Genomic DNA, 14,936 nt, shown 5'->3' with positions numbered 1-14,936 from the left:
ATATTTAAAAAGACCCAAATCAATTCTAGAAATCAAATGTAAAGTATCTGAGATGAAGAGTAAATGCTAAAGAGAGACTTAGAGCCTGAGAGACTAGAATAAGGCTAGTAATATTAAACAAGAGGGTTCAGGTAAGATGAGGACTAGAAACTTTGCATGGAAGTTTATAAAACCTTCCTATCTATTCCTTCAGCTTGGCTATACAAAAAGTTGAAAATTATTTTTTAATGGAATCATGGTATGGGTTTTTTAAATAACAGGTAACTCTTATAGTGCTTAAAGACACAAGAGATAACTACAAAGTTGCTTCTTTCCTTTCCCAAAGTGATCTGTAATTTTTTTTAAAGATTTTATTTATTTATTTGACAGAGAGAGACACAGTGAGAGAGGGAACACAAGCAGGGGGAGTGGGAGAGGGAGAAGCAGGCTTCCCACCGAACAGGGAGCCCGATGCGGGGCTCGATCCCAGGACCCTGGGATCATGACCTGAGCCGAAGGCAGGCGCCCCATGATCTGTAATTTTTTAAGTACTTCCTTCACCACAGTAATATAACAGCCAAGAACTATAAATCAAAAGTAAATAAAAAAAACTAAAATAAACAAAAAACAGTAACTCTTCTCAAGTATATAGCATCTATAGGAGGTAAAGGAATGAAACTGAAGTCAACTATAGAAAACCCTGGTAGGCAAAAATCTTTGAATTCTTGGCAGATTACTTTTAGCTAGAGTTAACAAAACTTCAGTGATAGACATGCGATTTAAGATTCACATTAAAACTGATAAATGAGAAGATCATTTATCATTGTACTTACTTAAGGTAGAAATCAATGATTACATCATTAAGAAACTCTCCTTCTTCTAAGCATTCCAGATCTTCATTAGTTACTCCTAATCCCCCTTTTGTAGGTGGTGGAGGATACACAATCAACCTTAAAAAGTAAAACTAAAGTTAAAACATACTGGTAGTGAAAATTCTAACATCAAAGAGATTTGTTATATAACACTAATAGGGCAATATATTCAATAACTAAAATGTACAGAGTAAAAGTACTTAACAGGATATAAGCAATTATATTTTCCTTTATTTTCACAAGGTACTAACAGTACTCTCATTATCTTTTCATTTCCAATCCCATGTGGGCTAGTATCACATTTGTCTAATCAATACCTTATATCTCACAATCAGTTATAATACCATCAAAGATATCTCTCTTCTGTACAATTTTTAACTTTCAACAAACTGATGTAATAAACCATAAAAGATTTTCCTATGCTCGACTTTCCAACTCTAAGTTGGAATCCCCAAGACTAGTTCCTTTCTATTTAGAAGAGCCAACAGTCAAAAACTATGTTCTCCTACTGGTGGCTAGTCCACAGCAACAGCTGAGCAATAAAGAAAGAACATGGGATCAGAGAAGGCAAGTTTCCTATAACAAAGTGCTTGTAATGTAAATCTTAAGAGAATATAAAGAAAACAAGTGATTATAACACAAGCAGAAAGAAGTAGAAAACAGATAACCACTAATTAGGCATCTTTTTTCTGGCACCTTCTCTAAAATCTCAGAAATAAGGGCAGTTCTGAGTTTCTAGCTATAATCTTGGAATACACATGATGGTCCTCATTGCATGAATATAGTCAATAATAAAGGTATAATAATATGTACTTCTTAAACCAGAAAGATTCAAGAAGATGAAGTCATCTGCAATTGATTTAATCGTGGCAAACAAAGCAAATAAAAATATGTGAAATTTTAAATGCTAATATGATAGTTACTATTTTATGGGCTAAATTTTCTATCCTGTTTTTTTATTTGTTGTTTGTTTGTTTGTTTGTTTAACAGAAACATACAGAGGAAGAGAAATCACTCTCAAATGCACAGACTCCCTGTTCTGCCTAGCCACCATGAGGAGACACATACCAGATAAAATACGAATAAAGTAGCAACTACTGAAAAACAAGTTCTAATAAACTCCAAAGTACCTTAAGTTGAGGCACACTTCAGTTAAGTAACCCCACTTTTCCTACCATATATTCAGATATGGAATATATAAACATAAAAACCATACACTGCTACTCGGGTATTTTCAACAAATACTTCAATCTTACTCAGTTTGACATTTTGGTTACCATTTATGTCTTACTGACATAAAACTAAGTAAAATGGCACCAACTGTTTTCTTAATAAATTTTTTTAACTTTCTAAAAAATAAAAAAATTATTATTTCTATTACTAACCATCAGTGTAAGGGCAAAACTCAAACATTTAAAAAGGTAAACTATTGTCAAATCACTATGTTGTATACCTGAAACTAATGTAGTATTTATTGTGTGTCAATTACACCTCAGTTAAAAAGAGAAAGGTAAACTACTTAAAATCAACAATATGAATGAAAATTACTAACGTGTCCACCTATTACAAACAGGATATGACACACTACATACTTCTGAACAGGTCCAGTGTGTCTGACTTCTCGCCATTCTTCATCTGGATTAGACGTAATAGAAAGTGAGTAGCAACCACTACTTTGCTTCTGCAGGAAGGTGTAAGTTGGCTTGGCTGTATCTATATTTGAAGGCTGACAAAATGTCAAAGAAAAAGGTTTCCTTATAGATACATAAATATACATTATCTCTCAAAAGGATAAAGTCAAAACCTAGACTTTCAAGAGAAAACGTGACTAAAAGAAATCAGTATCAATGAGTTATATCTATACATTTAGAATTTCTCCAAAGATATCATGCAATCAAAACAGTACTTTTGATCAAAAGATACTATACATATGGGGGCACCTGGGCGGCTCAGTTGGTTAAGCGTCCAACTCTTGATTTCAACTGAGGTCATGATCTCAGGGTCATGAGAGCGAGCGCTTTGTAGAGCTCCACGCTCAGCAGGGAGTCTGCTTGAGATTCTTTCTCTCCCTCTGCCCCTCCCCATACTCACATGCACTCTCTCTCTCAAATAAATAAATAAATCTTTAAAAAAAAGATATTGTACATACAGTGGTCAAAGCTTAACTTGAAGTGTTACTTACAGATATGGGCTTTATAATTAAAGAAAAACATGAAAACTTTTCAGTTCAAAATGAACAAAAGATATAACAGGTAGGACAAAATAAAATTTAAGAGACCAAAAGTTTATATTTGCCATAGACAAACTTTGAAAAACTTTTCTTTCCAGATGTATTTGGCAGAGATATATAAGCCTCTCCCAGATTCCCCCAATATTAACATCTTGTATAACCACAGTTACAACTATCAAAACTAAGAAATTAACATTGGTATAGTATTATAAACTAGACTTTATTCTGAAATCACTAGTGTTTCCACTGATATCTTTTTTCTGTATGAGGATCCTACAATTCCTGTCTTTCCTTGTCTTTCATGACCTTGATATTTTCAAGAGTATTGGTCAGTTATTTTGTAACTGGGTTTGTCTGATGCTTCTCATAATTAGATTGAGGTTACACAATATTGGGAAGAATACCAGAGAAGTCATGTACCCTTCTCAGTGCATGATGTGACTGTCTCTTATTCCTGGTGATGTCTGCCACATTTCTCCACTGTAAAGTTACTACTTTTCTTTTTATAATTAATAAATATTTTGGCTGAGAGACTTTTGAGAATATGCACATATCCTGTTTCTCCAAGTTCTCACCTATTGGTGGATCTTGCCTACAACAATCATTAACTATGGTGGCTTTGTATTTCTTATTCCTTTTACATTTATTAATCAAAATACTTTTCTAAGAAAGAATTGTCAATTATCCACCATCAGTATTTCTTTTTCATTCATTAATTCAGGTATTTATTTGTATTAATATAGATTTATGGGTATTTATTTTACTCTTTGGTAATAATCACATGTTATCATTACCTATTTTATTGATCCAACTGTTCTAGCTTTGGGGCGCTTGGCTGGCTCAGTTGGTGGAGCATGCAACTCTTGATCTCAGCGTTGAGTGCGAACCCCATATTGGGTGTCAAGTTTACTTTAAAATAAAATAAAATAAAAATAAAACTGTTCTAGCTTTGGTATTGGGAGTTCTTTCAGGTTGGCTCCTGTACCGTTCTGACAAAACATAGCATTTTTCACATCACTCTATTTTCAGTGAACAAATTTTTACAAAACCTCGCCAATTATATTAATCATACGCTAACCTGAGATACTGATTTCATCTTCATTTCTTCAGCAGCAACAGCAGGAAAAGAAAAAGTTGAAGCACAATAATAATGAATAAAAGAACTTTCTTTTGAAGAGAGGTTCTGAAATAAAGGAAGTGCCTGAACCCAAGATAATGGATAAGAAAGCTCTAATTCTCCATTGGTTGTACTTATTTCTGTCATAATATCTTTCAATTTCAATTCTTCTCTTTGTGAAATAGGACTGTGTAGCTCAAGGAAAATGAACTCACTGGATTTTGCTATAAAAGAAAAAAGAAACCAATTTTTATTAATAGTGTTATTTTTCAAGGGGATTATAATTAAAATAATTTAATTATTAATAACAGTATTTTGTATGTTAGTTAATAACCCAGGCAAATTAAATCCCAAAATAGGCCATTAGTAATAGCGATTCAAAACTCACAAATTTTAACTCTTCCTGCATTAAAAGAGAAACTCTATAATAGTACTAGTTGCTGTATCTCTACTATGTGGCATTTGGTAGGTATTAGTAAACATTTATTAATGAATTTATGAATAAATGAATGAATGATAACTAGGCATTTAAATATTTTTCTCTTGCCTCCTCCATTTATCAAATCTACCAATTAAAAAAGTATTCTGATCAAACACTTCCTTCAAAATCATTTTGTTTCATCAGTCATTTCAATAATGGTCTCAGATGACATTCACTCCCCAACTTCCCTATTTAATCATGAATTTTCCCAATTAATTTGGAGTAGGACAGCAAAATAACCATAGTAGTCCTCCCTTATCCATGGTTTCATTATCCACAGTTACAGTCACCCATGGTCAACCACCGCAGTCCAGAAGATGATCTTCCTTCTGGCCTATTGCCATCAGGTCAATAGTAGGCTATCACTACATCAAAATGCCTACGTCATTCACCTCATTTCATCTTCTTACATCATCATCATTAAGAAAGGTAAGTACAGTGTAATAAGATATTTTGAGAAAGACCACATTCACGTAACTTTTTATTACAGTGTATTGTTATAATCATTCTATTTTATTCTTAGTTATTATTGTTAATCTCTTACTGTACCTAACATATATTAAATTTCATCATAGGTATGTATATATAGGGAAAAAACATAGTATATATAGAGTTCAGTACTATTTGTGGTTTCAGCCATCTGTTGGGGGGGGTCTTGGAACATATCCTTTATGGATAAAGGGAGAGACTACTATAATACTAAAGGTATAAAATTGAGTTTACTACTTACCACGTTTAAATGCAAGGGAGTACAGAGGGCAAGGTAGAGCGATCAAAGAGGTAAGAAAGAACCTTACTAATGTGATTTATGCAATTCTAAACTAGACTCTTTAGGAGTTGAAAACTAAGCAAAATTGGGAGATATTTAAGATACATTTAAATAGACCAGTTTGGGGAGCATTCTCCCAAAAGTATTCAATCCGGTCTTAGAAAAATGATATATTTAAGTAAAGTGAGTTTTTTTAAAAACTCAAGAATAATGTTGAAGGTAAAGACTTCTGTATTTTATTTAACACTGCCACTGATTAGCTGTCACTATTCATTATGAAACAAGGGCAAGAAACTTGTAAGAAAGATAGCCAAGGATGGCAACTGATTTAAGGATAAAGTATTCCTTCTTTTTTAGAAGATAATTTCTCTTGGTTGAGTAAAATTATCAGAAGAAATTATGTAGAAAAAATAATTTATCTTGCATAACATTAAGGGTTAAAATTATTTTTAATCCAATGAACTTAATTTCAATTCAATGAAATAATTACATTCTATTAAATTACTTTAGAAGAAAACTATTTACATGACTTCTCAGGTTATTCCAAAATTTAGAAGTCATTTCATACTCACATTGCTGGCTTAATATGGAGTTTTCTAGTTGGGTCTGAATCTCTTGAAGATAATTTGCAGAGACCCAGAGGAACAGGATAGCATGACTCCTTTTACCGTGATCATCATCCTTATTTTTCCATAACCCAAACCTCTTTAAATGTGTGGTATCCACTAGCAATGAAACCTCATTCAAGGACACTAAAACCAAATAAAAAGATAACATTAGGAATAAAACACTTACATACTATATGACTCTTCTTTAATACACGATGTTTTTCAAAAAGAATGATTGGCAAAATTTTACAGAAGTATTATTTCCAGTGCAGAAAAAAAGCAAAGAAGAAGAAAGATGACGACAATGACAACTATCTGATCTATCCAGAAAACTAAGCATAGTATAACTTAGAAAATTATATATTTCTATTTTGTCAATACCATCAACCAAGACCCCAAATGTTACCACAAACCAATTTATTCCTATGGTTCTTCTCCCAAAATATGTGCATTCCACTATAGAGACTAGCCACTATCAAAAGACTCTCAAAGATATTATGAGCTTTTGAATGGTCTAAGATAATATTTCTTATAAAATTCTTCCAGGTTTAAAAAAAATGAATAAATAAAATTCTTCCAGGCTTTACTTCTCAAAGCCTCTAGGTAATCACTCAAAATTATGGGTCTTTCTCCTAGTAAGCTAAAAGAAGCTTCTTTGAGGATTTTTTTTAAATACATATAAACATAGAAAACTAGTGTAAAGAAGTCCTGAAGGTCATCCAGTCCAACTTTAAGAAAATAAGCATCTGAACTAGGAATACAAGTTATCAGTTAAGTACAAACTCAAGAAGAATACCTATTTGAAACAAATCTCTTAATACTCCTTCCCCCCATTATCTCCTGGCACCTTGCTACTCAAAATCTAGTTCTCAGCCTGGGATCACATCAGAGCCTGTTAGAAACGCAGAACTGTACTCTAGATGTACTGAATCAGAATTTTGGGCTTACCAAAAAAAAAAAAAAAAAAAAAAAAACACAAAACACAAAAACCCCAGGTGATTCATATCACTGAAGCATTTTACAATAAGCATTCAAATACTTAACTAGTCATCTTAATGTTCCCACGCTAGACATTCTATTCTTTTTCTTATAATCAATTGATCCATTTTAAACATCTTGTCTTTATTTCTTTATTTTTTCCTCCTTTCATTCATTCTTTCCTTCCCTTATTCCATTTCTTCATGTTTTTCTTGCTCCTTTTCTGTATTTCTATTCCTCCTCTGTGCCTGTTTGCATGCTTGCCTGCCTACTTACACTATTTCACTGCTCCTTTTAAAAACATTTTACATAACTTCCTTCTCTTTCTAACTCTGTTTCTACCTTTTATATATTGGCATTTTCCTGGATAATCCTTTTTAAAATCACTTCTATCTAGTGACCAATCTATATCTATCCATCTATCTATCACCTATCTATGGATCTATTTATGTTTTACATCTACTCCTCACATACCTATCTACCTTCCATATAGCTGTCACCATTCATCAATCCTATTTTACTGTAGTATTTTAACTGAGTTCTTTTTAGATTTCTTTCCCCACTATTCCACAATTGTACTTAATTTTCTTACTACCTCCTCCCTTCAAACGCTTCTTTCTATTTCTTACTCCCACATTCTTTATTTCTTTTGTATTTACTCTTTCCTACAGACTCATCACTTTAAACTTCTCTTTCTTTCCTCCTACTTCCTATCTTGGTCCCTTCCTTTTTCTTTTCTCTTTGATAGCTTTTTTTCTCTTTTCAGTCCAATTCATTCACTGTCCTTTTCTTTCTCTATTCTTAACTTGCCTGTATCCTGCCTGTCTTCCTATCTTTCTTCTTACTTCCTTTCTTTACATCCTTCCTTCCTTCATCTCTTTATCTCTCCCTTCCTCTTTCCTTTTTCATTCCTCCTTCTCTCTCCTTCATCCTTCCATTCTTTCCTTACTTGTGTTTTTAAACATTTTTCTTTTCATCACTCTTGTTTTCTTTTTCTTTGCATCTATTTCGTCCAGTCTTTCCTACTGGCTTGCCTTTTAAAGTCTGTTCTGTCTCTTCCTATCGCCATCTTTCTCTCTCTACCTAGCTATCCTACTTTATTTTACTGTCTTTTTTTTACATGGACTATGACTTTTCATTTTTCTCCAGCTTTACTGAGATACAATTATCATATAACACTGTGTAAGTTTAAGCTAACGTTAATTTGATACACTTATTTACTGCAAAACAATTACCATCGAAGCATTAGCTAACATCTCCTTAACTACCATTTCATTTTCAGGTTGAGAACATGTAGGATCGACTCTCGTAGCAATTTTCAAGTATATAATACAGTATTATTAACTGTAATCACCATTCTGTACATTATTCATCTTCTACCTGGAAGTCTACACTCTCTGACCAACATCTTCCCAATTCCCCCATGTCCCAGCCCCTGGTAACCACCATGCTAGTCTCTGTTTCTGAGAATCAACTTTTTTAGATTGCACATATAAGCATATCATGCAATATTTGTCTTTCTCTGACTTTTCTCAAATAGTATAATGCCCTCAACGTCCATCTATGTTCTCACAAATAGCAAGATTACATTCTTTCTCAAGACTAATATTCCATTGTATATATAAATCACACTTTTATCCATCCATCAACAGACACTTAGGTGGTTTCCGTATTTTGGCTACTGTGTATAATGCGGGATGCATACATCTCTTCAATATCCTGTTTTCATTTCTTTTGGATACATATACAGAAGTGGGATTGCTGGATCATATAGCAGTTCTAATTTTAATTTATTGAGGAATCTACAGAGCATTTTCCACAGGAACTACAGTAGTTTACAATATCACCGACAATGTACGAGGGTTCCCCTTTTCTCCAAATCCTTACCAACACTTGCTGATTTCTTGTCATTCTGATGATAGCCATTCTAACAGGTATGAGGGGATATCTCATTGTGGTTTTCATTGCATTTTTGTGATGATTAGTGATGGTGAGCATCTTTTTATGTGCTTATTCGCCATTTGTATGTCTTCTTTGGACAAAATGTGTATTCACTTCTTCTACCCAATTTTTAATCAGACTTTTGGTATTCAGTTTTCTGAGTTCTTTATATATTTTGGATACTGACCCTTTACTAGATATGTGGTTTGCAATATTTTTCTCCTATTCCACAGGATGCTTGTTCATTTTGCTGATGGTTTCCTTTGCTATGCAGAAGCTTTTCAGTTTGATGGTGCTCCACTTGTATATTTTAGCTTCTGCTGCCTCTACTTTTAGAGTCAAATCCAAAAAAATCATTGCCAAGACTGATGGGAAAAAGCTTACCCCCTGTTTTTTTTTTCTAAGAGTTTTATGGTTTCAGATCTTACATTTAAGGCTTTAATCCACTTTAAGTTGACTTTTGTATACAGTAAAGATGGGAGTCCAGTTTCATTCTTTTGCTTGTGGCTATCCAGCCTTCCCAACACCATTTATTGGGGAGACTATTCTTTCCCCATTGTATATACTTGGCTCCTTTGTTGAAAAGTAACTGACCACATATGCATGGGTTTACTTCTGGGGCTCTCAATTCTGTTCCACTGTTTTATGTGTCTGTTTTTATGCCAGTACAAAATTGTTTTGATTACTATAGCTTTGTAATATAGTCTGAAACCAGGAAGTGTGATGACTCCAGCCATGTTGTCAGGACTGTTATGGCTATTTGGGGTCTTTTGTTGTTCCAGACAGATTTTACAATTGTTTCTATTTCTATAAAAAATGTCATTGAAATTTTGATAGGTATTACAATGAATCTGCAGATCACTTTGGGTAGTATGGACATTTTAATAACATTAATTCTTCTAATCCATGGGCACTGTAACTCCTCCATTCCGAAAACTGTCAGTGAAACTGGCAGCAAAGACAAACAGACTAAATTACAAGAGTAAGAACCTTCAGAAACTCCTCAGCATTTCTTCCTCATGCACCTCACAGTCCCAAATAATTGATACTACTTCTGTGAAATCTAGACAATTACTACTAATCCAAATGTACCAACCATAATTGTCTTTAGAAAGACTGCTTCAAAAAGTTTCCCTTTTAAAAAAGGAGATTTAACACCATCATTAAGGAAAATATACCTCACTACCAAATTTTTCCCCAATATTTGGTTTATTTTGTTACAGGACTATGGAAGAAACTGAAAGTGGGAGTTTGTCTATCATTTTTCCTAACCACTATTAGGGATCTTAGTAATAGAACCCTAATTTTATTTAGGAGGCAAGATAGTTAGCTTTTAGAAACTCTATTTTCCTAGCTTCCTTTGCAAGTAGATGTGTGATCATATGACTATATTCTACCTAAGAAAATGTAAGTAGAAGAGGTTAGGTGGCATGCACATCCAAGTAGGCTCCTTAAAAAGGCAAGAGATAGGTGGTATGTATGATTTTTACCATTTTTCCCCTTCCTCCTGCTTTCTACCTAGAACACAAACATGATGACCGAAATATAAGCAGCCAGTTGTCCATGAGACAAACTTAAGGATGAAAGTCCTATGTCAGGAATGACACAGTAAAAAAACAAAAGAGACTGGGCCTCTGAAGACCAAACAAAACCATATCAGCCCTGTTTAGCCTACCTCTGGATTTCTTCTTCGTGAAGGAAAAATAAATTATTTTCTTTAAGTCACAGCCAAACATAATTAATAGCTAATATAAATATGAAAACTAATATTTCCCTCAGCTACTGTAGAAAAAGAATAAGCATTTAGACTCCTACATTCCTCATCTATTAAAACCTTTCATAAGCATGCCTTGTTTTTAAAAGATTTTTATGGGGCGCCTGGGTGGCTCAGTCTGTAAAGTGTCTGACTTTGGCTCAGGGTCATGATCTCAGGGGTCCTGAGATGGAGCCCCATGTTGGGCTCTGCACTCAGCAGGGAATCTGCTTGTGCCTCTCCCTCTCCCTCTGCCTCCTCCCCACATTCATGCTCTGAAAAAAGAGAAAGACAAATACCACATGATCACTTACATGTAAAATTAAAAAACAAACAAACAAACCACAAGCTCATGGATATAGAGATCAGATTACTGGTTGCCAAAAGCAGGGGGTGGGTGGGCCAAATGGGTAAAGGGGACAAAAGTACAAACTTACAGTTACAAATAAGTCACGGGGATATAATCTACAACATGGTGACTACAGCTACTAATACTGTATTACACATGTGAAAGTCACTAAGTGGGATCTTAAAAGTCATCAATCACCACCATAGGGAAAAAAAAACCTTTTGCAACTATGTATGGGGAAAGATGTTAACTAGACATACAGTAGGGATCATCGTGCAATATATACAAATAACAAATCATTATGTTGTATACCTAAAACCAGTGCTCACTTCGGCAGCACATATACTATACCTAAAACCAATATCATGTTACATGTTGATTATACCTCAATTAAAAAAAAATATGGGAGGAGTGTTGTTACATAGGTATTTTACTATAGATTACTGTACTTTCTTTTAGGAAATTATTATTTTCTTTTAAATCACAGGTCTTTGTTTCTTCTAAATGGTTCATGTTACATTATTCCATAATAACTTATTAAAATATCCTAATTAGGAATATCAATATATTTATTCTGTGCCTTGCCTATACATTCTTACTACTTATAGTAGCTTCCTAATTACTAGATTATCATAATATATAGTTGTGGATTCTGCACATGGCTATGCGGGGAGTCCAATTAAAGTTACTTTGATCACATCTTCAGTCTTAGAACAGAAGCTTCCTCTCTTCCCTAGTCAACTTGTGGAGTGCTATCTGTGTCTATTTTTCTTCCTCATTCTTTGCATAATTCATTCTCTACAGAGACTATTCTCTATTGCTTCTTATTTGTCTTCTTAGTGTCATTATTATTCTGAAAGGATTTTAGTTGGGGAGAAAATAAGAAAATGGTCTGAGCCTCTGCATATTGCAGGTACAGTTTCCAATCTACTTTGCCCTACTCAGATAAGAAATGGTATAAAAAAATTTCTCCTAACCTCTATACAAAACCATTTTACAAGTTTGTGGGCAACATTATAAATTTTCCTTACAGTTCCTATTTTCATCATTTCATCACACTAAAATCTTGCTATCAAAACTTTATTTCTGCTACTTTGAGTCCCTTAATATTACTGCTCATTAAAACAATAGTTATAAAATATATTAAAATAGTCTTATAAAATATTTTAACTCCTTTTAAAGCTGCTAAAAAAAGTGTTAACTTGAAATACATTATTAATCGTAGTTTTACTTAATTTCTATACTGGAAAAAACTGTGGAAAGTTGGCTGCAGAAAGATTTCAGAGTTTTTGCTATTTTATGTTCAAAATTACAGTGAAAAGAAATCATAAGACAATGACAGCTTACCTTGAAATGGGATCTTAACGTACTTTGTCGTGAACTAAAGGAAATATAAAAAAGCAAAAAATGAGTTACCACTCAATATAAATTACTATTCAAAATTTTCAGTTCTTTTTCTTTTTCAAACCACAAGCATGTATTCAAAGTCTATACTAAAAGTTCTCAAGGGGCGCCTGGCTTGCTCAGTCCATAGAGCATGCAACTCTTGATCTTGGGGTTGTGAGTTTGAGCCCCATGTTAGGTGTAGAAATAAGTTTAAATTTTATTTTAAAATAATTTTCAAAAAAAAGTGCTCAAGCTTTTTATCAATAAACCAAGAAAATGTCTCACTGTAAAGACTTAGTTGGAGGTTTTCTGGTAAAGACCTAATTTTATGGAAGAACCCTGTGCATGTAATTTAACTCTCAATATGCTCATTTATAAAAACCAGTAAGACTTTACTTAATATGTTTTTCAAAAATGTTTCCTGAATATTTGTGGAAGAAATAAGACAAAGTCCCAAGAAACTGCCAAGAGAACCCCAAGGTGTCAGTGACTTTGGTAAATAAACCACAAAATGGGGTTTGATTCTTGGCTTTGTTAACATTCCTAGCATTCATCTGTCCATGTTACAAATTCCCTTCTGACTGAAGATGCAGCAAAGTTTTTGTTCTTTCTCTTCCTTCTGTGCCAGGACACTAATTTTCTCTAGGAATCTTCTGTATACATCTGACCTTAAGTGTTGCTTTTATAACAAACTCTCAAGGTCATGGAGCACCTAAAATCTTAAATGTTCCACCTAAAATAGGCTCTTAAATTCATTTTTCCACTAATATCAAATGAATTCATGGCTATTTATTTATTCTTCAGTTAGGTTTCTCTTTTGATCAATACATTTATGAAATTGTTTACCAAATCAGAAGTATAGTCTGTGAGCACAAAACAAAATTAAAAACAATCTTGGTACATGGGTTCCTAAATTAACTACCAACAGAATTCCAAATAAGTAGCAAACAATGTCCACTGAAATCACAGGTTTATTGTGACTCATTTCTTCTTCTAGTTTAAAAATTATTTCATATTGTAGTTTCACAAATATAAAATTGGTATTTCAGAGTATAAATCAGCCACTAAAGCAAAATTCAGGCAAAAGGCCATATGAGTTAAAAGCTGAGCTTGGGGTTCAAATCCTGTCTCTACCACTTATACAAAACAGTAAGTAGGTAAATTTAGGTTACTTACTGAGCCTCTATCAGCTTTAGATAAGAGCCTTAATCAAAAGGAACTATTATCATTAGACACTACCATCTGATTAAGTATATTATCTAGTTTAGTTTAATCAAATACACCTTATCATTCTGTCACTTTCACACAACTGCTATATATATTTGGTGTATATTTTCCCTTGCCAAATTCTGACATATTTCACCAGGTCTTTAATCTCATAAAATATATCTTAGCAAATATAAATAATTAGTTACAGAAAATGAATATAAGGATTTTGCTTTTGAGATTTTATAGACATTACTACAAAATTATGAACTAGAAGTAGTGAATCTATATATCTTAGCCTCTACTTTGTCATTATTCTCTCATTCTTCCACAATAAGCATTCTTGTCATTTATCAAATCTTTCAGCATGGCAAGGATCTGATAATCATTTATACCTTTGTATGATGACTAAGCCAACACGTAACCTCTCCCAAAAGCAGAGCCTTATTCCCAGCAAAAATTTAATTCCCAGTTGGGAAAATAAGACAGATATTTTTGTGAGAGTAAGATAAACCCAGTTGTCTGAAATCATACCATACCTATTTTATAACTTCTTACAATAGCCAGTACAGTTCTCTAAACACAATGTGTATTTAATAAACATTTGTCCTACTATCAACAAAGCTGAGAAACAAAAAATGAAGTGTTCACATGTATTGCAGCATTCTCTACATTAAAAAAATAATAGTAGTAAAGGTCCAACTATAAGAAAATGAGCTCTACTTTATGTAAATAGTTTCCCAACATAGATATTTTTCTAGTTTAGCTAAAATGTAACTATCATGAGAGTGAGAAGGGTATCTCTAGTTAATCTACAATAACACACTAGTAGAGACTCATTAAACATCTGGAAAATGACTGAGTTTACTTCTCTTATTTACTCCCCCACAAAAAAGTTCTTTAATTTCTAAGTTACAAAGCATTATGAACTGTGTCTGAAAAAAGAATATATAAAAAGTCTTTTGAATCCTTGAAAGTTTTAAGACTTTTACCTTTTTCTTTCCCCTTTTCATGTTATTCATTACTTTTAAATTTTAAAATTGCTTATGCTCTCTCCTTAGTAACATACTGTTTTAATATTTACAGAATTCCTCTCAGCCTTTCTTCATATACATATATTTTACCTGTATATATTTGCTTTGATTTACTAAATCACTTTCCTTTAATTAGACAATTAAGTTTTTATTTCAATTGGAAGTGTTCCAACAAAGGTGAAACAAATTTTAAAAACCTACTTTATGATATTTATTGAATATTTGCACTCCCC

The 14,936-nt window shown here is 33.1% G+C and overlaps 1 protein-coding gene across 7 annotated transcripts in view; it reads right to left on the bottom strand.

The window, feature by feature from the left end:
* The window catches only part of SENP7 (SUMO specific peptidase 7), a 133,885-nt gene that overhangs the window by 17,753 nt on the left and 101,196 nt on the right, over positions 1 to 14,936 (bottom strand). For all 7 annotated transcript variants that reach the window (XM_027587121.2, XM_027587124.2, XM_027587125.2 and 4 more), the window contains 5 exons: positions 12,425 to 12,458; positions 6,021 to 6,200; positions 4,160 to 4,422; positions 2,444 to 2,577; positions 813 to 929 (listed from right to left, as the gene is read on the bottom strand). In XM_027587121.2, the coding sequence (XP_027442922.1) occupies positions 813 to 929; positions 2,444 to 2,577; positions 4,160 to 4,422; positions 6,021 to 6,200; positions 12,425 to 12,458 (728 nt within the window). The remainder of the gene's footprint in view (positions 1 to 812; positions 930 to 2,443; positions 2,578 to 4,159; positions 4,423 to 6,020; positions 6,201 to 12,424; positions 12,459 to 14,936) is intronic.

Source organism: Zalophus californianus, chromosome 1, assembly GCF_009762305.2.
Source record: "Zalophus californianus isolate mZalCal1 chromosome 1, mZalCal1.pri.v2, whole genome shotgun sequence".
Taxonomy (NCBI): domain Eukaryota; kingdom Metazoa; phylum Chordata; class Mammalia; order Carnivora; family Otariidae; genus Zalophus; species Zalophus californianus.
Note: the sequence above shows the minus strand (reverse complement) of the source record. Positions and strands in the feature narration are given on the sequence as shown.